Source organism: Athene noctua, chromosome 9 (assembly GCF_965140245.1).
Source record: "Athene noctua chromosome 9, bAthNoc1.hap1.1, whole genome shotgun sequence".
Taxonomy (NCBI): domain Eukaryota; kingdom Metazoa; phylum Chordata; class Aves; order Strigiformes; family Strigidae; genus Athene; species Athene noctua.
In genome coordinates this window covers 22512726-22539021 of record NC_134045.1, presented here as the reverse complement: position 1 = coordinate 22539021, position 26296 = coordinate 22512726, and the positions used below count along the sequence as shown (strand labels likewise).

At 39.0% G+C, this 26296-nt stretch overlaps 1 protein-coding gene across 1 annotated transcript in view; it reads right to left on the bottom strand.

The window, feature by feature from the left end:
• The window catches only part of PLCG2 (phospholipase C gamma 2), a 57894-nt gene that overhangs the window by 15679 nt on the left and 15919 nt on the right, over nt 1-26296 (bottom strand). The window contains exons 3-19 of the mRNA XM_074913051.1: nt 23588-23681; nt 22050-22097; nt 17732-17816; nt 16895-16978; nt 15405-15448; nt 14152-14224; nt 13036-13137; nt 12754-12872; nt 11442-11527; nt 10383-10503; nt 8728-8896; nt 6522-6626; nt 6248-6337; nt 5092-5270; nt 4048-4248; nt 2634-2753; nt 1150-1346 (exon numbers count right to left, since the gene is read on the bottom strand). Of these exons, the coding sequence (XP_074769152.1) occupies nt 1150-1346; nt 2634-2753; nt 4048-4248; nt 5092-5270; nt 6248-6337; nt 6522-6626; nt 8728-8896; nt 10383-10503; nt 11442-11527; nt 12754-12872; nt 13036-13137; nt 14152-14224; nt 15405-15448; nt 16895-16978; nt 17732-17816; nt 22050-22097; nt 23588-23681 (1917 nt within the window). The remainder of the gene's footprint in view (nt 1-1149; nt 1347-2633; nt 2754-4047; nt 4249-5091; nt 5271-6247; nt 6338-6521; nt 6627-8727; nt 8897-10382; nt 10504-11441; nt 11528-12753; nt 12873-13035; nt 13138-14151; nt 14225-15404; nt 15449-16894; nt 16979-17731; nt 17817-22049; nt 22098-23587; nt 23682-26296) is intronic.

The following is a 26296-nucleotide window of genomic DNA, read 5'->3' as shown; positions in this document are numbered from 1 at the left end:
TGAAGACAAGTTTGTTATTTAACCTGTCTATGCTTCAGTTTAATGAATAGTAAAACACAATGAAACAGCAATGACTTATAAAGATATCTCTTAATAAGTCAAATAGCTTTGAGATTGTGAGCATCCTTCTATGTGCAACCAGGGAAGGTAATACGTACACTATGATTTCTGTGTTACAGTACTTTAGTTCTTTAGTTTCAGTATTGGCTTCACTATTTGATAAAAATTCTAAAACAATATACACAGTCTTATTTTTCATTTGATCTTCTCCTTGTGTTCCCGTTTGGAACCAGTCCTAGGATACAGAACCTTAGCTATAGTCAACATTATAAAAAATCCTGAGGTCTGAAGTCTTTTCAGTCCCTTTTGATCTCCCCAGAAGAAACAACAAAACCCAAACTTTCCTCAAAAATGCCAGGCATGTTTTTCCTGCAGCTTCTGACAGACATGTTTGACAACAGAAGACACGATTTCAGGCTATTCAAAAGCCAGTTACTTTGGCAAAGCTCTCTTGTCATGAAACACATCTATCCAGAAAGCAGGCCTTTATCCTTAGCTAATTATCTGGTTTGCTAGCTTAGTCAATGGACAGTCAGGTATCACTTGGGGAGATTTCCTCATGCTTATCTCAGAGAGTAAGCTTTCAGAGGTACTTCTCACTTTTTACTACAGAAGGCAGTTGAACACCGTCCCTGAGATGGCTGCAGTGTGGTGAAGTGAATGCCTCTGCCCATCCAGATGGAGAGGCACAGCGGAATATTTCAGTTTTTCTGAAATGCTTAGTAATTGGCATCTGCACGATTATTTTAAGATCCTTGCTTACTCCAGCAATAGAAGACAGGGCCAACTGCAGGCGAAGCTATTATCAAAAACTCATATTAGCAGAGTAACAATCCCCACTGCACAGAGGTGCTATTCTAATCAAATCATGAGGAAGGCAAGAGTTGACCTGTATCCAAAGGTGAAGCTCTTTCCTTCACATACCTCAAAACCTTTGTGAGAGGAGTCAGTACAACCATCTCTGTTTCACAGATAAGAAAACTACCTGCTTAACCTCCCCGAAAGGTCACCTACCACAGCCAGAATCAAACCCAGCACCCCCAAGTCTAGATCTGGGGCTCTGTCTCCTACAGCAAGTGGCACTTGCACAAAGACCATCACTTACCATGCTGTAGCGCTCCAGCAGCTCCTCAGTCACTGGGTAACGCAATTTCATTTTCCTGTACAGTGGATGCTTCTCATAGTATGTTACCAGCTCCACTAAACTCTCAAAATAGGCTGAGGTTCCAAGCACGAAATGGCGACCTTCTTGCTGAATTCGGAAGTGCTTCACCTTCCCCTCCGCTCTGTGAAACAAGTGCAGGTGCTGTAAAAGGTATTGGTACTTGCAGGGAGAGCACCAGTGCAGCAAACTGGACCACAACTGCTCTGTGCACCTTAATCATGTGAAATAATTTCTCCCTCTTCTAAAGCACCTTTTATTCAAATTGAATTCTAGTTGCCTGATTAAATTCACAGACATTCTCCCTTTTCTACAATGTACAGGGCCTTGGGACAAATCCATGGTTTTGCTTCAATTAAATTACCCTATTCTTTTCCCCTACAGATAGGTATTCTGTCATCTTCATAATAACACAAACATCTCCAATCAGACTGAGAGTCCCCCTGGAATCTGCTGTCACTATCCCTAAGCGACAGGCACACTCCCCTCAAAACAAGTGGCTGTCTCTTCCCTATAATCATTTTGTTAACTACAGAAATCAATTTTGAAAGAAAAAAAACATAATCGTGCTTGAACACAAGGTTTGTGCTTGCACTGATAACAGTAAAACCACACTCTGACAACCACCCCACCCACAGAAGACCCCTGCATCCTTTCCAAGCTGCTGAAGTTTTGGTACTTCTTCATTTTCCCCACTGTGAAACGGTTTTATGGAGATACTGCAGCTGAAGTTACTTCAACTGGTAATAGCAGAAATCTTCAAACTAGACTACACAGGGGACTGGGGAATTCTGGACATCTTCAATACACAGTAAAGCATGTAAATAAGAGGAAAACAAGTATTTGTTTTTCCAAAGCAATTTTATATGTTACAGAAATACATATTTTCAGAGAAACACAATTTGATTTGAAGGCACAATGGAGAACACCACAATTCTATATGTTTTATTAATGTTGTTGCAAGAACCACAGTTTCAAAAATACCTTCCCTGCCAAGAAAAGCTGACAGTTTCATTGTGACATTTCATTTTGATCAGTTATATGACAGGGCAGGATTTCCAGGAGATAAGGACCTGGAATCACTGCTGAACCTGCACCAAAGAAAACTTAAAAATAACACCACGTAGTAAGGAGTGTCAAGGAAGTGAAGAAGGGCCATGCACCGTTCCGTATGGGAAGAAACAGACAGTCGGTGTCGAAATATTCTTTATAAAAGCATAAAGGTTTATTCCAGTCACAAATTAATTCTTGTACACATTCTTATACATGGACCTGCTGCACAAATAAACCATGCTAACTACTCAAAGTTTGAAAGCCAGAATTTTATGACTCTAAAGACCACAGTATTTTTTAAATAAGAAAAACCAGAACATTGTTGGGCTACTAGGTAGTCATCTCTGTCTTTTCTTACCTGAAAGTCATGGCAAATGAATCAGGCTCATCTCTCTTTCTAATCAGAAAGGCTCCATCTCGAGGAATTCGCATTAGCATGTCTTCTGCCTCTCCCCGACTCAAGTTGCTATAGTACCAACTACAACAGGTGAAAATCCAAATGGACAAAGGATTACAAGCTTGTCAAACGTCATTCAGTAGGAATAACAGGCAGCATTATTAACAACAGAGTTTCAAACATTACAAGAAAAATTATGCATTAGATTTTCTCCAATTTGCTACCTATGACAGCAGCTTATTACAAAACATTGTAACCCAGGAGCTTACTCCAGGTGAAAGCATCAAGAATATATCAGAACACCCTGTCAGTCTGAAATCATAAAACATAAATCTGAATTTCTTCCTGAAACAAAGGCACTGGATCCTGCTTTTAGTTAGCCATTAAGTTTTCAGTAGTTTATTCAGTTTTGACACAGTAGATTTAAGGAAAAGCCCAAACAGACAAAAGACAAAACACCAGACATTTGAATTCTTTTATCCAGAACTTGATTTTATCTTTCACTGTAGGGATGGACCTATGCTGGATCCAGTGTGCCTTCAGTGAAGCTGTAGTCACTTAATACTGGCAGTACATCCCCACATTATACAGAAAGGCAGGAAAGCATAACCCTTAAACTCTACCCTCCCCACTCACTGGATTCCAAAGTTATCTATGGGTGGTCAGAGACTTCCAGATCCTGGGGTGGGGTGGGGGTGTGAAAAAATAAGTTTAAAGTCACAAATCAGTATTTCACATGCAAAGAAGATTTACTTTTTCTCAGTAAAAGTAATGGTTACAGTATTCTGCCAGCAAACAAGAGCAAGCTCTGCCCAGGATCTGCATCAGGCAAATACCAACTGGAAATAAACACCAAGCTATACTACTTCCTATCAGCATGGGGTTAAGTCAGCCTAATCAACTCTGACAGGGGTGAGGTGGAGGGTGGGATTAGGAAAACGTAACTACGGAACTGTTTGGGCTCACTGCCCCTGTAATAAGAGTTTCCAGATGGCACAGACCATGAGCACTTAGTTGCGAGAGCACAGCCAACTACTAAATATCTAATCCAACCCACTGGGTGTTGTAAAACACTGAGCAGAAAAGGAAGGAATTGGCACACTTCCATGGCATTACAGTTCTCACTGATTTTCTTAGATGCTGCTACTAAATTGCTTTCCCAGCGTCTGCTCTCTGTTGTACCAGGTTCTTACAAAGTCAGTAATCTTGCTCAGCACCTTTCAGGGAAGCCTATTCCTATGACATCCGCAAACAAGCAACACTCAGGTGTGCTCCTAAATCCAGGAAATTTTCTGTGCAAAAATCCAAGATCACCTAAACCAAAGGAAAGGATACTGACATAACAATCCCAGTGTTTGCCTTCTGCTGTACGTACTCTTTAGTCTCATGAGGGCTGGGATTAGGCACAGCATCAGTCAGACGCAGCTCAAATTCTGCACATCGCAAATGGACCTCCTTGTAGTGTTGAATGAGATCATAGATGCTATCAAAAGTGAGGTTGTCTGTCAGGTAGTATTTCACAGTGTCCCCATCACATGAAGAACGGATCCGGCAGTGCTGGACTCTACCTGACCTCCTGAAGAAATGAAGAGGGGCATAAGGAAAAGAAAGGTTTTATAACAGCTTTTCTTCTTTTGAAGAGCTTCCTCGCCCGCTCCTTGTCAACTACTTGGTGAGCTTGAGAACAGACAAGAAATCTGTATCATCTTGTAAAACAACCAAAGTAAGAGCAGCAGCAAAAATCCTGACAAGTAAAATTGCAGGACCAAAAATAATAATTTTCATCCCACAGTGGTTTAAAATCTGGCATACACTTACTCCCTGAAAAATTTGCTCTGACAGCTCTCTGGGTCAGAAATCCACCTGACACACTATTTCTCAATGTCCCAACCAGAAGAAAAAATACCACAGACTACCAAAAAAACCCACCAAACACACACTCCCCCCTCCTGAAAATTTTTAATTATTTTCCCTCCAGAGGATCCTTTCATTGAAAAGATCAATCTCTGCTAATAAAGGTATAATCATGAGACTACCTTTTCAGTGTAGAAAGCAGTAATTTATCCCTAAATTAAAAGATCAAATTTTGGCCTGCTCACTGAGGAAATAACAAATCCTTTATCCTGCTAGACAACTAGAAAAATTGGGTGGGGAGGAGGAAATCAAACCAGTTGGTCCTCTCTTGACAACTGTAACATTTCAAATAAAGCCTACTCTGCGAAAATGCGCTATGGTACATGGAAGATTAATTTAGAAAGTAGTCTTTCACAATCCCATCAATAACATTCTAGTAATTACAGCAACTCCTTATTCCTATTTCCTCTCAGCTATAAATGTATATTTGAAAAATACACACATTTTTGTGCAACGCCATAAACCAAACAAAACCCACATAAACGTTTTATGACAATCACCATACCAAAATGACAAGGTGCAGTCATTAGGGAAAGCCTCACTTTCCCTAACTAGGAATGTCCCATCCTTGCCACCCATTTCAGCACAATATTCCTGGAGCAGTTTCTCAGCGGTTGCTCTCCCCTCTTTCATTTTCCCATGGAACCACTTCTCTTTTAAGTGCAGTTCAGTACGTTTCACCTCCTAGACCAGAAAATAAGAATTTTTATTGTGCATTTCTAATTTTATGATTTTGAAACAAAGTACTTGTTATTGATATCTACTATTCCATGATTTCAGCTCCTCCTAGACCCAAACTATCCTTCTACAAACAAGGCAATCACCTTTATAGTCACCCTTGACTCTCCTCCCCAGTCAAGCCATATCCTTGGAGCAGCAGTCAACTTCAGCCTTATTCAAATCAACAGAAAGTGAAAGAATGCAGCAAAGCAAAACACCCTACTGCTAATTCACAGAGTTTCTAACCAGCTTAATGCAGATTCATCTGTGTTATTCCTTACACATTAATTATTTTACTGACATTAACATCCAGGTGAATGGGTAAAACGTTCGGCATGTGCAGAGAGATCTCTGAGCCATGGACATACATGTTAGCAACACAGGAGCATGCATGGAAACCAAAAAGGTCAGAAGAATAAACTATGCTGAACATCACTGCTACTGCAACCCTTATCGAGCCTCATGCTTTCTGCTTTACCATGCACGACAGCCAAGTAATACATGCTCACCTGTGACAAAATCTCTGCAAATGTGACATGAACAACATGCACTGTGTAAGAGGTGTGCTGTATTACTAACCCAACTTAGTTCATCATACTGTCTGGTTTGGGAATAGCAATAATAGTTAGCCAAAGCCATAGAAATACTTTGATTGTCAATGCACGCATCAGCATTAGCATTTTGGTACTAAAATTCTGTTTCATTGTCTTTGTACTCTTCTTTGCAAGTCCCCAATTAGCCGAAGTAAAAATGTTATTTTATTAAAAATAGAGTTAACTGGAAAACCTTGACAAAGAGCCTTTTAAAAATATTTTACATTTGTTATCTGACAAGAATTTTCTGTAATTTCAACATCAGCATAAAAAAAATACTCATCTGTAGACACTGAAATAATCTGAGAATAAATAGAACATGCTTAAACAACAAAACATAGTCGTCACCTTTGATGAATCTTCATCAGCATTCTGTTCTATATCATCGCTGAATGAAAGCTTCTCGTCAGCAATAGCACAGTAGTGCCGAGTCCATTTCTAAAAGTTCAGTGATATTAAAAACATTAACAAGACAGAAACTCACTAATCACTATTTCAATAAACAAAAATACCTTCCTCCCCTCATTCACATCTGTTCAACTGACAATATCACACAAATACTGAGAAAATTCCAGTATTACACAACCTAGAAACAAACTAGCAAATGTCACATAAATTATACCTGTTCTATTGTGTCCCACATGTAAAGTTCTCCTTGTTGCTTTTTTTCTTCTTTCTTGTCTTCCAAGTTCACATCAATGTCTCCCTTTGGCCCCAGTTTTTTGTGCTTAAAAACAAACAAAAAACCAGTTCATTCATACACTCACATGGAATCATATATAAAATCAGTCATAATATTTCAGCATATTCATATTACTGGTAGTATTTCCCTCCATTGCACAGCCTTCTCCTGTCATTACCATAACAACAGATGTTCCACAAGGCTTTGTGCAACAGGGCTGGAATTTCTTTCTTTAAAATTTAAATCTCATAATAAAGGTTAAAAAATTATTAGACATATCATTCAGGCAATGAAGAAACAACTAGTTCGGTAAGAGCTCACCGTTCTTCAGAGGACAGAAAACATGAAGTGCCACAGACTAACAAATAAGGATAAAACAAGAATAGCTCTGCAGAGAGCAGGACACAAGGAACAAAAAACAAACCAAAACAGAAAGGAATTAAAATGCATGGGGAATTCACTCTTCTGTAAGAAAAATGAGTAGAAGGGAAATCCTTTACGAAAAGAGGGGGTAAGTTCTACTTTGAGAGTGCTCACAAAAAACCAGTGGCTCAAGGGGCTACTAATGGTAACATCAAATACTTAACTGCGGTTAATGATGGGATTAATTGTCTCTTATCTAGTAGTTCTCCACTGCTTTCAGTTCCGCATAGCCTACTGTAGACACATTTCAGTCTGACAGGCTTATCTGGAAAATTCCACAGGCCCCTAAAGTAGGAGTTGCCTCTGACTGTTTACTGACAACATTTTCCAAAACAAAAGTCAAATAACACAACCACCTCACTGGCAGGTGCTGATCTATGTAATAGACTTTTTAATGCTCTTTTAGACAGGACAGAGTGATACAGGTGTTCTCTTCTGCAGACTCATAGTATTTTGGAATTCTCTTTAAATCATATCTGTCATATTAGTAATAAGCGATAGAACAAGAGGGAATGGCCTCAAGTTGCGCCAGGGAAGGTTTAGACTAGATAGAATGGGCTGCCCAGGGAGGTGGGGGAGTCCTCAACCCTAGAGGTGTTTAAGAGTAGAGTCGACTTAGCACTGAGGGATATGGTGCAGTTGGAAACTGTTAATGTTGGGTTGATGGCTGGACTGGATGATCTTCAAGGTCTTTTCCAACCTAGGCGATTCTGTGATTATTCATGTGCCTATGCAACTCCCCCCTACGCTCTGCAAGGTGACAACAGACAGTTTGGAGGGAAAACAAAACAAAAACAAACACAGAACTTTTGCACCTTATAGTGGGGTGCTATTATTTCCAGTCTTACACTCAAAAGCCATATGCTTATATCTATCTACCCTTATTCTTTGTGTTCAGAAGTTTAATACAGAGGATTGAGTACTGTTACAAGAGCTGGGACACTGAAGCATGGACAAAAGGAAGGATTATTTCACTAAAGAGATCAGGAGCAGCCCTCAGATTCTCCACCTATTTTTGCCTTTCAAAAAGTTCTACTGCAGTTTCAATATGAGAAGTCTTCTTTTGGTTATCTGCCTCATGTTGCTGCACAACAGTATCAAGTAAAGGATCTATACTGCCCAGAAAGTAAGACACTCTAACAGTGACTGCATTCTAACAGGAGCATCTCCGTGTTTCACAAGTGGCTCACTAAACTGCATCTTTAAATCACACTGAGTTAGTAAACACCCATCAATTTTTGAAGTTTGCAAGCAGTCCTGGCAACTTCAGTGTGCAGCCTGCACGTGCGCTGGGTTTCAGCTGAATGAGACGCATTCTTTGGAAAAAAATAACACTAAATTTCTATTCAAGACATACTTTTATCATTTTTAAGCAGGCCACACTACATAAGAAGTCTACAATGAGCATGTGCAGCAGTGAACCCTTGCTGAAATGCAGCAGTGACATTTCAGGAGCTGTAAGACCTTTAGAAAAGAGCTGACATTCTATCTGGCACCTGAACTAGCAATACTTATTGCAAAAAAAAAACAATAGCGAGCACGTTACTATGTAGTATGACAGAACTCCGTACAATATTGCAAAATGTTAGTAGTACACACTTCAGGCATGGGGTTTCTTGTCTCTCAACAGAAATTAACAGCTAAGCTGTGAAGCCAGAAGTCATGTTTCTGGCTCCTGCGCTTGTTTTCCTATTTTATCTACCAGCACACAAAGCAAGCCTACCTTGATGATGATTTTTTCTTTCAGCTGAGTTGGTGATGGTAGCTGATCTGCACTGACTTCGATAGGCTTCATTAAAAGCTGATCACCAAATACCTCCTTGAACACTTTGGCCATGTGTCGCTGCTGCTCCACACTACAGTGTTCTTCAATTGACAGAATGACTGGGTATCTTTAATGGAGAAAACAAAAGTGAATTAAAACAACTTCTTTTTGCTGGAACTGGCAAGGCAAGGAAAACATCACACTCCCTCACCCCCTGAGATCAAAGGAAATACTTAAAGCAAACACAAAGACAAAAGGAATAGACACACAACAGATAATAACAGGTGTGCAATCATGAAATCGTTAAGGTCAAAAGGGACCTCTGGAGGCCATCTACTCCAAACTCCTTCTTTGGGAAGGCCCAGTTCCTAGGTTAGATCAGGTTGCTCAGAGCTCTGTCCAGCCAAGATTTGAATATTGGCAAGGACAAAGACTCTTTCCAAGTCCTTTGGGCACAGTTTCAGTGCTAAAGCACCATTGTGTGAAAATTTGTTTTTCCTCTCCTCAAAACTGGGTGTTTTCTTTCACATGCTGTCTGAGAAAAGAGTCTGGCCTCATCTTCTCTATAATCATCCACTAGGCTGTGGGAGACAGCAACCAGACTCCCTCATTAATTCTTCTTAAAGCTAAATAAACTTGGTCCTGCAAGCTTCCCCTTGGATATCATGTGCTCTGGCCCCAGTATTGAAAACTGAGGCAGAGAAAGCACTGAGTACTTCAGCCTTCTCCAGTCACCAAGTCTTCTGACCAATTCAGCAGCAGGCTCACATTTTTCTTAATCTTCCTTTTGTTGCAACTGTACCTGTAGAAGTCTTTCTTACTGTCCTTCACATCTCTCGGCCATTTCACCTCCAGATGAACTTTGGCTTTTCTAACATTGTCCCTGCATATCCAGGAAATACTTTGATATTCCTTCTGGGTAGCCTATCCCTTAGTGAAAGTAGGGAAAGCATCACACTGCCTTCACAGTACTGATGGCCTGAAACCATGATGCTTCATGTACTATGGTTGTCATTAACACAGTATGTCTGTGCAGACACTGTCCCACACAAGAAAGTAACGCTTCTCTATGTCTAGCTGGTAAAGCGGAAAAACAGGACACGGACAGCCCTGCCTCTTTCCCAATTTTGGGGCAGTATTTTTCACATTAAGGACATCTCGGCACAGTTATAGAAGGGCAGAGCAGAGACACATATTTAAACCCATGTTATCAGTTCAGGAGGCATGCTATGAATTCTACAGCTTCTCAGCTAAGATCTCCTCTACAACATGAACATCACCCAATAGACATTGTTTGTCACTTGTAGTATTTTATTATTTAAAAAAAAAAAAGACATACTATTCAGCATTTGAAGTTCCACACTTCAGTGTAATAAAAGAAGACCCGAGCAAGGACATGGGAACCACTTCAGGGTACTTGTTATCTTCCATAGCAGTAAATTGTTATATAATGGGACTTCCTCAAAACCGAATCTATTACAGACCCACAACAATGAGGACTACTGGAATGTCATTATTCTCCTACTACTTTTTGCCCTAGATTACAGAGAAAATAAGTTCAGGAAGGTCTAAGCCTATGAAAATAGGCTTAAGGAAAATAAATCAAAGCTTACTCAGATGCAACAAAGGCATGATCTTTGATTGCCTGTACTACATCATCAAATTTGATCTTTGTTGTCCGTGTCCATCCATGGTAAATTATGGGTTTCCCATCAGGACCATCCCAGCAATCCACTACAAAAGACAAGCAGTGAAAAAGGAAGAGACCAAGCAGTCAGTTAAATAACTCTAGTAGAAAGAATACATCCAAATTTTCAGTGTTCCACATACTGAGTCATAGATTTTAATGTTCTAATAAAATATTCTATTAGATTAATTTACATCTCTCACAGAGGAAATTAAGTTCACTTAAGTAAGAGCAATACAAGTAAAATACAAAATTTTCCCAAAGCATTATCATGTGGGAATCTGGAAATAAGGAAGTTATACTGTCAGTCCTATTTTAGAGTAATTTTCCAGCAATAAATACACTCCAAGTGGCAAGTTGACAGCTTATCTCTTTTGTTGATTTTAACCCTGAAACTCTAATTTCAGACACATTTTGCATTAGCCAAATTGAACAGGCAGCTGCAACTCATTTTATAAAGTAACTGGTGAAATAACATGAAGTTATAGTCAAACTTTTCAATAAGGTACACAAGCACAGGGATGAAGACACATACACAGTGGAAAACAAATGCACAAAGGTATCAACTGGTTTACAAGCAAGTTGAACAGGATGACAAATGGCACCACGTTACAAAAATCTCTGTGCCTTAGTCTTGTCTGTATCAAAATGAAGGCAAATAAACTATCTGTCTATCTACACTACACAAGTAATTCCAGTTTAAATACTATGCTTTCATATAGCAGATCCAAGATTTAATTTTTGGTGTACAGTGAGAAGAGATTTAGAAAAACCTTAAAATTCCAAAGGAACAAGTATCAGAGCAACTGAACAGGGCAATAATGAGGCATAAGAAAAGCAATTTAGGGAATCAGTGGGGTTTATATGACTAATTTCAACTTCAGAAAACAAACCAGTTTGGTTCTTTTTTCTTTCTTGGTAAACAGGGGAAACACTACTTACATGCATAGCATGTTACAAACCACTCCACAAACTCTTTACTCACACTCAATACATCGACATCCCATTCTAAGGCACCTGATGTAAGCTTCTGTGGAGGATTCACTTCGAAGCTGGTCTCCTGTTAGATATCTAAGGAGTAAAAGGAAATTGTAAAAAGATAACCATTTCCCACTCACTCACTGGGTGACATTTCTTCTCCTGTCCAGGAGAATATATGTTGATTTTTTAAAACTTTTTTACTTGCAATGGAAGAACTGGACTCTGCTGAACCTGATGGGGAGCAAATTATGAGCTTTGAAATACATCTAAACCTCATCATGGTGAGGTGTAATCATGTTGGAGGAACGTGGAGTTCAAAATACACCTAGAAGCTATATCCATATCCACCTTATTTTATTCCTTGCAATATCTCATTTGTTCATCTCTCCTCCCTCTCTTCATACCTTATTTTTATTACAATGCTAGATGAGCAAGTCCCCTTCATTTGAAGACAGTTCAAACTCACCATCACATAGGTTTGTATTTGGGCTAAATAGCTTGCAGAGCACAGATTGTCAAGGAAAAGGGCTGGATACCTTAGACACAAACTACAGAAATCAGCAGCTACATTACTAAGCATAAAATACCAAAACCAGTAAAAACAAAAATACAGTCCCCAGGCCTTCAAAGTTCTGGCTGTAAAATGAACTCAAAATAACAAAGAGCATGGATAGCAAATAGCACTCTTCCTCTGCCTCAGGCACCTCTGTCTGCTCTAATCCTTGTCATCCAGGCAAAGACCACGAACAGCTAAATCCAGATCAGCAGATGTGCTAATTTAAGGTCTCCCTATTCCTTTCCTGCTCAGGACTAAATCTTTTACACTTTGGGACAGTGTAAACTGTCAGAGTATCTATCAGTAGTGCACATTACTGCCTCCTTTCCCAAGGCAACAAATCCAATCACACGAATAGTAAGGCATTGTCCCATAGGACAAGTGGGGTCCTTATGGCATTCCTATGTTCAGGTACAATTAATGATGATGCTAGTTCAAAAGGGCTGTTGGTGCTTGGAGAAAATAGAAGCTCCTTCAAATAACTTGAATTTCTGAAAGCAGAGAGGCTGGAACAGTTTCAACGCAAGACTGCTTTTTATTTTTGTAACAGGACTCAAGGTTTGGGTTTTCTGGCAGCTAAGATCTTAAGAGAAGAGAAAAAGGAGTCCCACAAACTGTATTTGCCACATTTACTTCATACTTCAGGGAGGTTTCACACATCCATGCAGTATATTTCTGGCATAATTTAGAAGTATTACTTTCTCCTACACGTGCTAGGTCTGTTTGAACAGGGATGGATAATGGGACCTTGGTAACTTACGTGTTATGAGAGGAAGAAATCCAGTAGTGGGACAAAGGATTATTCATGTCCTGTGCATCTATTGAATCGTATTTCTCATCCCAAATACTGTTTTCTTTTGCAAAAAGGTAAGTGAGGAACTACAATACAAAGAGATTCAATTTAAATTTTTTAACCATAGAAGACTAAAAGAAACGCAGCAATGTAGCAAGAGAAGCCTATAGGATCTGCCATCCAATTAACAAACTAGGAACCATGAGCGAAAGAAAAAGTCCATGAGGAACTAAAGTACCATTATCTTACCTCATCAACAAAGAGGAAGGGTTCAGCAGTTTCTCTCATAGTGTCATCAATAAACTTTGTCATTCGTTCTCGGACCTTACTGAGATCTTGTGCCCAAGATTCCTTCAGATAATAATAATACAGTAGAAAAAAACCTTTAGAAGTGTTATTACTCTATATAAAATCAAATAAGGAACAGAGACACCTACAGATGAGATTTACTTTTCTCTCATCTGGCTAGTTTACTGATAATATGTTTTATTGTACCCACATATCTTAAATGAGTTTCCTCTGTGATGTCTAAGGGGGAAAAAGAAGATCTCCATCTAAGTATCTTTATATAGATTGGAGGCCCACAAGACACATACTACACATGCATGCACACACACAGAGAAAAGGCAACCTCCTTGAAGGATATGCCTTAACGATAATCTCTCTCAATTCTGCGTGCAATCTGAATGTCCTTTTAACACAGTGAAACAGGGAGAAAAAGAAAGTAGCAAGCTTATACAGGAAGTGTAGGTCTCACTTTTCAATCATATTTGCAAACCTAGAGCTTAGCTGCACCTAGTAAATATGGCACAGGTTTTTCCCATGGTGTCTATGCTAAATAACAGAAGACCACGAAGACCTGAGTCCTATCCCTGCCTCCATCCTTATCTACTTGCTGGTATGGGACATCAAACTGGCTCCATTCAACAGAAAATTACCTTTGACTCAAATGCAGGCAGTCAGCTCAGCTTTTTATGTAAGAGCTGCTATAATGTGGCCATGGCCAAGGCATTACCCCAGATGTACCCGTGATGACAGCTGTAACTAGGCCAGTCTATCATCTCTGACATACATCCAGTGTTTGTTTCTAACTGTTTATCTACATATCTAAATGGAGACCTGTTAAAACCTTATTTACTTTGTCCTTCCTCTCATCCTCTGGTGCACCTTCAGAGTCTTTATATAGATGAAAAATAATAGTTCTTGTGAACTTCAATGGCAACAAAGAAGGAGTAATCTTTCCAAGGCCTAGTATCACAGCTAACACCAATCACATTTTATGACATCTCACATTTCTTTTCAATGAGCATAGAATTCTGAGACAACCTCCAGAAAAGAAAAACTCAGTTTCTGCAACCTTCCCACCTGCTGCTCATGTAGCAGGAATCTCTGAAAGTCATGGAGATGAACTGCTGAAGCATCTGGACGGTCAGTATTTCTTTAAAAAACAAAAACAAAGGGAAAGTGAAGCTAAAGAAATAAGAGAGCAAGTGTCATCAGACGTTATAGCAGAAAATGATATTTGTATCTTGGATCTACAGTATAAAAAGTTTCTTGGTTGTGGCAGCACATTTGTATCTCCAATGGCATTTAGATTAGGTTTGTAATATTGTATTATCTAATCTACTGTACTTTGAGCCTTTAAATAAAGTCTCCTGTATTCCTGATCTACTTTTGACAGTGATTCATTGGGAAAAGTACCAAATCTCTGCTCATTGCTTTGTAGCAAATGAGCAGCACTCACTTGACAGGGGTGTTGTTAAGTTTAGTTGCGGCATACGGAGATACTGTTCTTTTAAATTATCACAGAGCCACACTTCCACAAATAACTCCCTCCATGTATTATTCAGATGATCTACTGAGATAGATCAAAACCTCCTGAAAGAGGAGGTGAGATGCAGCTACATCAAGTAAAAGCGGCACAACTGCTGTCCCTTAGTAGGACACATGTGCCACATCATCTGGTAGCAATAAGGTATTTATAAACTACCCATCCTTGGTAAATCTGTGCTTTTAAGCAGTCTCACAAAGTTTAATTCATGTGACGTGACCAAGGGCTAAGGAAACACACAGTACACTCAGAGCAAGCTTTTTAAGTAACTTCCTTAATCTGTTATTGATATATTAAAAAACAAGATAAACTGGTTTAATTCACAGTCAAAATGTCAACAATGCCTATGACCTTCATGCTGTACACATCTTATTTAAATTTTCAAGTCCACCAAGTGAAAGATGCAGGAACTGTTACTACCAGCATTCTGCTCAAGTCTAGGCAAAGCCTATGCACCACACCACTCTCCAGATTGAAGTTAAGATTTCTCCATCAAATTGTCTTTCCATAGTTCTGCTCACCTCTTCATAAAATCAGAGGATAGGCAAATTCACTTGTTGAAGTCCATACCATTTTGTACTCAGAAAGTAAAAAACATTTATCAAATTATAATTCAGGATTTATTTCCATGATAAGTTCACCTTTCTGAATGCAAAAAAGATGTATCGTTTCTTTTCACTTACTAATGCATCAGAACACAAAAAAACAGTGATGTAATTAAAAAACAATCCTGTAGAACTAAAACCATATGGAAATGAGGAAAAATAATACAAATTAAGAGTCTCACCCAAGAATGAACACAGAGGAATCCTTTTTGAATTCATCAAGAATCTTAAAATAAAAAAAAAAAAACAAAGAAAAAAACACAGAAATGGGGGAAAGATAAATAATAAAGGAATATGCAATTTTCTATCTAATTCCATCTAATAACGTCCATTGGTTTGGGAAGGGGAAATATATGCCTGTCTGCTCTACAGAAGCTGCATACAAGTTGGAAAGACACATTTTTAATTAAACACATAAGAAAAAACATACTGTACTTCAGGCCTCTCAGTGTGAACACACACAGTTCTCAGTCAAAAAACTAACTATTGATAAGGCACATTATACACACAACTGGTCTAGTCTCTGGGGAGCTTTTATTACTTGATATCCCAGAAAAACTGGAATTATGTATCATCCATCACATTTATTCACATGAATATAAAACCTAAATTGCTTCCACTTGGCACGGTATAGTTACAGACTGAAAAAACTTATGAACTGACCCGAAGCAGTTGACCAAACTGAGTAGTTTCTTTGACATGATCCACAAGGGGCAATAACAAGAGTTTAAGGCAGTCAGGTAGCCTTCTTACTTTGTGTTCTACTCTTCTACTTTCTGCTCCAGATAACTAACTAGTCTTCCATGGCCAAAACTAAAACCCGGTCAAGTAACTGGAGATTATTACTTCACAAGACTTTCAGCATCACTTTTAAACAGCACAAGAAAGCTCTACTGCCAAAAGAAACAGCACTGACTTTGACTACTGAAGCGTCTATTTTAGCAACTGCAAGTTGCATCAACAATCAACACGTCATCAACAAAGTCATTTATGCAAGTAATTTCAAATTATGTGTTTTTACACAGTTTTAAAGAGTTCCTAACTTTCAGAGACACCAAATGTATGCAGTTTCCAGCAGCTTCGTGAATCTATGCAATGAATGCATGGAAACAGTTGTTAGGCAGTTGCCCATATAAATTAGCTAAAATGTAATTCCTCTGCATTCATGCCTACCATGGACTGTCTGATTCATGTCTTGTAACAAACTCACCACATGTAATCTCCAAGCATGAGAGATGATGAGAACAATAGCTGTTATTTGATGCTCAGGATACATCCCTGTGATTTACAGCATGTTCTTAGTGATAAAAGATTAATACAAGTATGGAAAGACCTTGCTCCTATCAGTAAAGAGATCGGCCAAATCTAATGAAAAGCCATTCTACATCCTGAACAAACTCACAAGAAAAGTTTTTCCTAGAAACTCCATTATATCTGTGCATATCTCTACCACCAACACACAAGAAGCAATATGAATGACTTAATTCATCTTAAGCCAATTGCTGATGGCGACTATTATCTACACACCATATAGAGTACTATGTGCTTTTTCTGTTACACAAATGGGGTAAAGTAAATTAGTAACAAACAGAAACAAAAAAATAATCAGCATTCACTCTTTATTCTGATCAAGCAGTTTAACAGTATGGAGACTACTTATGAAAAAGCTTACCGATTTCTGTTGTTCAAACATGATTTTCTTGTAGAACAAATGAAATTGTTCAAAACTAAGCTCTTCTTTGTGAGCACCTATTTCCTACAATAGAAAGTAGCACACAGTGAATTTAGAATTCCCTGAACTGCATTTGCACAGCAAACAAGTTACTCTTGCTTCAGCTGCCACCCTCTCACGCATTCTGTCCTACTTGAACTTCATTTGTTTTAACCACTTGCAATTTTTACATTTATTTATTTAAGAATAAACAGATTCTTGGTTTGTGACATAGTGCTCCTAGCCCACATCTTCGGCCTTGCATTTTGTACTCTGACTCCATTTCCACTATGTTACTGAGAGTGAATAGTGCCTCATTTAGTTATTGTTAGATGGAGCAACAGAAGCAAGAATGTATGCTTTAAGGGTGGAGAGTTGAAAAGCAGGAAAAGGTGGGGATATTTAAAATTCCTGTAGGAATGGAAACGACCTTCAGAAGTTATTAATATTAGCACAAGGTGGACTGAAGAGGTTATTCCTTGACCATATGGAAAAAAAAAAATTCTTCTATATGAATTTTATCTTAAAAATAAACCAGCTTCCTATGCACTTGCATAATATCAGCACCAGAGCTCAAAACCCAGTGTTGACTTTGGTCAACTGTACAATGAAATGAAGGAACTTTTATGGCTATATTTTCTTATAGCCTTAGATGCAGGCAAAGCCAATCCAAGAAATTAACTGATACCATTCATTTAACTGTACATGGCAAGAAGCAAAAATCTAGGCAGTATCCTGAAAAGAAAGAATACCACCTATCAGATGAGACCAAAGAGATGTTAGTTATCAGGTAATTACCGCAAATTTATCCTTCAGGAACTTCATGCTGCTCACTTTGAAGTTTACTTGAGGAAGGACAGTTTTCAGCTCTCTAAGACTGATACTGGGGGAAAAAAAGAAGAAAAAGAAAAAAAAATATATAGCAAAATCTCCACATTTCTGCTGTGTCTAGTCAGCTACTAATATATTTTCTATCAACACAGAAATGGCACTATTGAAACATTTTGGGTAGGGCTCATCTCACATAACTGTAAACTTCTATAAGCATAACACCTACATGTGAGCCAGGGGGACATGTTTTCTAGTTAGTGGGGAGAAATAGGCATTTCACTTAATTTGGGCATGCGTATTAGGATGAAAAGAACCATGCTGCAGAGACACTCGTTTCTCTCCATCAACAGTTAATCAAATCTACATGACCAGCTCAAATGTAGATGTTTACACACAGTCAGATGAACTACAGCCTTTCTTCTATTGTTCCAGTCCCACTGAAACTGGAATATAGACACAGAAAACATTATACAAAGGATATACCTAATAGATGAGCAGAAACAGAAAATAAAAAGCTCCAGTTTTCATTACCATTACAACTTTTTATTTTTATTATTTCTCCAACTGTTATTCACTTGGATGGTGAAACTGATTCACAACAGCAAGACACTCCCCTTCTGCAACATCTGAACATGACCTCATCCTCCTCTCACAATGAACTCTTCCCAGAGAGGATTGCCTTTCAGGTCCATTTACAGAGACCTGCTGACCCCTTTTACAGAGTTTCATAATGTCCAGTGATATACCAGCAACACCAAAAAACCAAGATTTTCTAGATAACAGCAAGACCTTTCAAATAAGACCTACTTATTTCAGATTTTAAGCAATACAGTGCTTACATACACCAAGTATTTAAGCAATACTTATACACAAACCTACATGTAGATATTAATCACTGCAACACTTTCTGGCCACACATACTTTCTGGCCATACATCAAACCAGGTATGATGTATACATCAAACTTCTTTTGTTGAAGACTTTGTATTAGAAATTAACCTGTGAACAGCTTATTTCAAAAACCTCAATTTCCTTCACAATTTCCAGTCTTCTCATCAATCTCTTTTTTATTCCAGTGTCTTAGGTGCCGCTGCCATAGCCTTCTTCACTGCAAGTTCAGAGCAGCTCACAATATTTGCTATACGTATCATCAAAATGGAAATAGGAGGTAGGGGAATGCTACTATAACTCCTGTATGAACAGAGAGAGGGGTCATTTCTAAAGGAGCTGGGTGTCCAAATGCTTTAAATGTGCCATAGCTACAGGTGAACAAATCTAACAGCTCCCTGCTGTTAGAAGAAGCAACCCCAATACTCTCCTTGTGCCCCACTCCATTCTGTTGCTATGGTCCCACTGCTTCCACAGGCCAGCTGTAATGCTCATCAAATCTTCTGCTAATCTAATTCAACTTGCTAAGTGAGCAGAAAACTATGTGGCCAAGAGAGAGAACAAGATTTACACTAGCTTCATGAGGTCACCCAGCTCACCTCATGCCCAGATCCAGAATAGCACCGTAGCCAGAATAAGAAAAGAGGCTGGAGCAACATGTAGAGATGGTAGAGGAAAAGGAAAGTGAGACTTTATCCATTTGGCAGCACCAAGCTCGTACACCAACTCAGCCATCTCCTGCAGCCCCATTTCAGTCACCTGCTATTCAACTTGTCTTTGGATAGCAAAGAATGGAAATTAGGTTGCATGTGCTAGGACAGAGTCTCAAACTCTGGATATTCTGGATAGGCACTGATGTGAGGTCTCAACAAGAAAGACACAGCATTAGAGTGGGACATGTGAAGGACACAGGGACAAGTCCTAGAGTGGAACATGAGGGGAACCCATGGCAGCAAAAAGAAGTGGAGAAGAGTCAAGAGAATGCAGGCACATCATTTGTGGGTCCTATTGCTAATGCCCACAAAATTTTAATGCAGTACCAACAGTACCTGAGAAACCAAGGCTGAGGTACTCTGTCTTGACTTACAGTGCAATTCATAAGCCATTAACTCTCTGCAAACACAGGGACAGAACAGTCACCTGAAAGCAACAAAAGTAATCACCACCTAGTCGAAAGTAACACTTCTACTGTGTCCATACAAGCAGCTACCCTGTGAGATATTGTCATCTCCATTGTGTAGGGAGGGAAAGAGGCAAAGCAAGAAGGAACTTAGCTGAAGTCCATGCCAAAGCCAGATTAGAACTCAGGAAATTCCTGGCTTTCCGCCTTGTCGCCAGTCCTCTGGAAAAAAAACACTACCTTTAGGAGTAAGACAAGCACTCAGTTTGTACCCTGAGCACCAAGCACAAGCAATTTCCTCTGGCCAGACAAGTGCAAGCCAAAACAAAGAGCCGGAACTTCATTGCCACTGGAAAAAAATTCAACCTGTGAAACAGAACTTGCCTGGAAGCCTAACCCTTACAATTATCCTCCCTAGAAACTGCAACACTAAACACAATGAAACTCAGTCCGAACTCCTTTCCTGAATGTTTCTAAAAGCATGAATCATCTATCAAGAGAATGAAAAACCACCCTCTCCACAGTGCAAATCCCCTTGATCCTAAGCAGACTGCCTTGTAGCGATGAAACAACCCTGAAGCAACAAATGAAACCTCTTCAGCAGACATAGATTGTCAGCCACAGCTTCTCTATCATAATACTTGCTTTTGCTTCACAATCCCTGCCAACATATCCCTATTGCAGGGCTAGTTTTTCAGAATACTTCAGGAGGTATTGTCACGTCCCGCTGACAGGTATAAGCCAATATCCAGTAAAGGATGGTACTTTCCCCTTCACCACTCTGGGCATCTCAGAAAACACTGTTTTGAAATGGTGTCTCAGCTCACACTGAAGGCAGCTGCACAATGCCACAAGCTGTCTGTGGAATGGTGTTATTTCCTGCAATAACACAGCCTCATTCACACAATGAAACACCGCACTTTATTTTGCATTTAGGAAAAGGCCTAAATGAGAGAAACGCATGTACTTTTCTACACTGAATTACACCTTAGAATAAAAAGCAAGTTCCAGACAAAGAGCAAAATCACGGTAAAGTAATAGACATGGGGGCGGAGGGGTTAACATTGTTCTCAGTGTCACATGATTTCTGGCAACTCTAATGAGAGGTACGCAGCTGAATTCATTTTTTTAAAAAATGTTTCCTTTGCTGCACAAAAGCTACGAACCCACACCACACATGGACCTGAAATGAACTACTGAAACTCAAACACAGAAAGCTACAGAGCACACTGGAAGCTACAACCCATGGGACTTCTTTCACATGAGAAACACTGGGTCAGAGGTGATTCTTTGGCTTTGGTTTATTCAAATATGTGGCAAAGAGATAAGACCATGTAGCCAGGCCAATTGCTCAAAAGAAGAAAGAAAAAAGAAAAAAAGAAAAGAAAAAGAAATTGAAAAAGATTTTGCCCTCATTCCAAACCATTAACTTGGCTTCCTTCTACATCTACCCTCAAGAGTATTTTCTGTTTGCCACTCTTAAAGCAAGTCTTTCAGAGTACTACCCTGTCATACCAGTAGTCTTCCATCTCCTCTCCTCTAATATCCTCAGGTATGTCTGTTATCTCCTCTTCCTCTTAATACTCTGTTCTGTTCTCCTCAGAGGTCACTGCTGCTGTGATTAGTTTCAAAGTAGGTACCACACATACTAGCCATGTTCAGGCCCCATCAGGACTGAAACAAGGGAAGGCTGATCACTTAAACATCTGCCCTAATCTTTAGCAGCCCCTGTTGAATTCTGCTTACGCAGCTTCATTGTTACAAATGCCCAAACAAGCTTTTAAAAGCTGGTTCTGGTCTCTCTACATTAGAGTGCAGTCACTCCAATGCAAACACACTTCAACAATGGAGGAAGAACTGGTGGCATAGCTGCACGGGAAAGCTCACAGCGGATTATACAGTCCAAGCTGCTGGGCTCCAGCTTGGCTATGAGAGAGCAAAGGCCTCTGTAAAGCAAGGAACTTAACGTACCTGCACAGCTGAGCTGAACCTCTACAGTAAGCCTGGAAGAAGACTACTCCCCTTCCTCGTTGGGGCAGGGTAATTCAAGGCTAAAAGCAAAACTATTTATTTTTCAACATTATACCACGTACATGAACATGAGCGAGTGCTATGAACATGTGTTTAGCAAAAGGCAAAACTCAAGTTGTTAAAGCAAAGGCAAATGCCATTTTCAGGGGTCTCATCTTGGACAAAGTATTTATTTCTTTTCGTTCCATGTTAAAATCCGCAACAAAAGCTCAGTAAAACCAAACTGAACAAAGAGAGTGCTTCTTACCTATTTCTTCTAGTTTGATCAACGGAATAGATCTGCTTTCTCAGCCAGCTTGTGGAAAAGAGAGGAAAAAAGAAAAAAGAGGTTTAATCTAACAATTACAAAGAAAACACAGCCAATGAACTATCAAAATCCATAAATGAAATTCAGTAGAAATACTTAGAATTCATAAGATACCTTTCTTTTAATAAAGCAAAAACATTTCCAGTGCAACATCTAAGGATACATCCAGTTTCATAACAGTATTTGTAAATATATCTTTTTCTGCTGCTTAATACTGCATTTTGAAGCCACATAAACAACACAGGAAGGGAAGGGTGGGCAGGACAGAAAAGAATGAACAACCAGAAGCTGTAAAAAAATATGTGGATAAAGTGAGCCAAAATTTCAGCTATTCTAAACTAGAGTAACTCCATCAAGTCAATGATTTATGCCAGCTGAGGCTGCTGGCTCAAACATCTGTTAGATGCATGAAAAGTAAAAATTAAAGGGGAGGGAGAGGGGTTTAGAGAATTTTAAAGAAAATCCTCACTACAGTGCATGTCAGTTTTAGGTGCACAGCAAAATATTATTAGCAGCATTAATAGGAAATATACACATACACATACACGATTTTGATCTAAGGGATGAACACAACACATCGTTAAGTTTAGCCTCAGTCTCTACAGGAATCACACTGCTGCACAAACATAGCCTGCGCCACAGCAGCACCTTGTACAGCAGCTCACTGCAATACCATGCCATAGATAAGAATGCTTTCTGCCCAACTGGAACACCAAGTAGGTAGAGACAAGGTCAATGTCAAAGCCATAGTTTGGTGAGGTAGCAAGCGAGGACAGGGTATATCCTCACAAGAGATAACAGCAGTGACCACAAACAAAAATGTCAGCAGTGATAAAAAGCAATCAGGCAGAGACAGAGTTAAAACCTTGTCAACAAAACGGGCATTCTGAGCACGAGTAGTTTTGTATGCAACATCCTCAAAAGCATTAAGGGTGTAGTTTCACCACCATGTGGCTGGCTGCTAAAAAGTAATCCTTGAAAATGTTTACTTTCAGCCTGGCTCTCCGAGACAGCTGATCACATTTCCATACAATGCAATGGGTTCAATAAAAAGGAGAAACTGCAAAAGCGCATCTCGGAATTATTGGGATACGGGACACATGAACATCTACTAGAGCAAGCCAACTCTGATTGCATAAGATGTTTGAACTTTCCAAGAAGTCAACACACACACCAGATGTTCCTGTGATCTCATTAAGAGATTTTTGGTTTGGTTTGTTTTGGTATACAGAACAAGGTCAACTGCAGATCCACATTACTGGATGCAGCACACTTCAATTCCAGAACATGTATATAGCAACACAGCCATGGAGAATTTCCATACGAGCTTTCTGTATCATACACTAACTGCAGAGCAGTTGTCCTTAAGGTAACTGGCAGGCACCACTTGTTGCACCTTCAAAATTTATTTCAGAAATTTTCCACTTTCAATTCCAAAGAAATGTCAGGTCTCACAAAGTGAAAATATGTCCACATACCTCTCTGTGATTGCAGGTGTGGGAGCACTCATCACCTCTTGATACAAGATATTCAAGCCACACAACCATTTATCAGCATCATCTTTAGAGTCAGCTGAAAAAAATAATATGCTGTGAGAAGCACCAAAACAAAAATCAACACAAACCCAAAACTTAACTTGTGATGTTTAGATAAACCTTAGTATACAAAGCTGGTGATAAATCTCATTGCAAAGCTTTATGTTGCTAATAATAAAAAAGCAGCATAAACTTAGGTGTGGGAGGGTTAATTGTGGAAGCTCTGTCAAAAAATATCTCCTTTTAGAAGCCTGCTTATCAGGGTATACGTTTCAATATCTCAGCAGAAAGACTATGACACTACTGCTGAGCTCCTATAGTAACACAGTCAAAGTTAATTTTCTTATCTTCTATCTCCAAAGTGACAAAAGCCCAGGGACCTAGATCTAAAGCAACTTGAAGCGCACAGAAAAAAGAACTCCGTGTGTTACAGCATAAAGCTACTTCATTATATCCCAAGCAACCTACAAGAAAAATTGTGAAGTACTGACTTTTGATGGACATAACCACCTCCTGTCTGTCCTAACCATGCCTCTAAACACAGACTGTTCTAGACTAGACATAGGCAAGAGGAACAGGAAGGGAGCAATGCACAAATCTGGTATAGTTTATATAGAACACATTTTAATCGAAGTTAAAAGGTCTAAAATTCCTTACACGGCTTAACACTAGAAGCCAGGTACATCTTCCTCCCAACCTTACAAATCAGTTTATTGCTGTTCTCTTTTGGTTTAAATGTAGTTTGCCTTTCCACGTCCCAAACCAGGAGAGTTCTCCACATCATTTAATGTGATCACATTTGGTAATGCTTTGACCCAACAGAAGCAAGATGATGAACTGTGTGCTGGGTATAGCCTTCCCTATGGAATACTGGTTAAGCTGAAACCAATTTTTTAGGCTTTGGATGAGGTGCTACCATTACAGCCTCCAGCTGGGTAAAGTCCATTTGCTTTAGCATGCTGGTTCTGAAATTTCATTAAAGCATTCTTCAGTTAAACCAATTCTGGAAAATTATTTTCACACAGGAGATGTAATCTCTGCAAACTCAAGAGAAAATTCAGCAAAAGAGTTTCTCAAAAGATGAAAATTACATTTTATTTAAAAATATTTTCAAACAATTCTTTATCCCCCAAGGATGAAGCTAAAGCCCAGCCTCAGCTCCCCATGGAAATGTTTTTAAATTAGTTACAATTTTGGAAAGAACACCCACTGTCACTGCCAAACCAATTCTTCTCCCAAGACAATTCTGCCTTTTATGACAGCTACCATTCCCTTTAAGTAACAATTTTTTTATATTGTTTTAAGAAACCACGACAAAGCACTGTAACAAGGAAAAGGATTTCCCCCTTAACTGAAAGTTATATCATGTTGTTCTGCAGTTCAGCGTTAGAGCAACGTATCTCATGGTACCAAATGTTTTCAAAGTATTGGCAGAGGCCTGGTTTTAAGAACTGCCATGGAGGAGGGACAGGGGGGTTGTTACAGGAAATCAGTCTGAAGTACCTGGCACAGCTGCACTCAAGCACAGCCACTTGCTCAAAATTTTCACAGACTTCAGCCAACAATGGTAAAACTTATTTAAAATTAAAAGCCTGTAACAATGGATTAGTCACAAGCAGTCTTTAATTTCCAGGCCATCAGATTGCAAAAAAAAAACCCTATCTTCTAGTGCTGCAATAAGAAATTAATTCATTTTTTAAAAAAAATATACTGTTAGCATTAAAACACTTACAAAGCACTACTCTTCTCTCCCACTAAGTTTTTGCAATGAATTTAATGATTTAAATGGACAAGTGTGTTCCTGCACAGGACAGAGAGAACTATCACTCCAAATAAATCATCTATATGATTCTAAACAAAAAAATCCATCAAAACTTTTTAGAGGAGAAATCTCTTTGTAAACTCCACTAGTTAGAAACTGTATTCAGCCTGCATTGTAAGAATTTTTATCCCTTTTCATCTCAAAATCTTTGGGTTTGTGACCCTAGACAATCTTACCTGAAATAAGAAGTGCCCCAACCCTTTTCACAGATACAGGACACAACTTCCCTCTGTTTCACACGGATCTGTTTATTTTCAATTTATCACCTTCCAATTTTATTTATGGTCCCCTAATACTTCTTTAGAAGAGGTTTAGTATTATCAGGTGACATGCACACACACAACCCAAACTAATAATTCATGTTTTGAAATTAGTCTGCCATTGTTCATAGGTGATAGAAAAGCTTCTGTGATACAGCTGTAGTCTAACTCTTGATGGCTATTGTTTCCAGAATTGTTCTAGCCAGACTACAAACGCCAGGGCAATATTCTGGCCACACTGAATCCTTTGCTGACTTTCAAGAGGACAATGTCACCTCTGCTCTTCAGTGTTGAAAACCTTACTAGAGATATTTAATGAGCAAAAGTCTACCTTGCTAGAAATGATTGAGCAAATCAGAAATGACACTCACACAATACACAACTTGAAAGCAAAACATTACAAATGCACGAGTTCACAGATGTGAAGGGCTGAGTAAAAGGTCTATCTCCAGATTTTAAATATCTGATGTACTCCTGAACTGTGGAAGTCAAAACTGCAGTATTCTTTGCATTTCTGTTCCATCAATGTATTTGATTTGTTCAATCAGTAGGTTTAAAGAAGAAATAAAG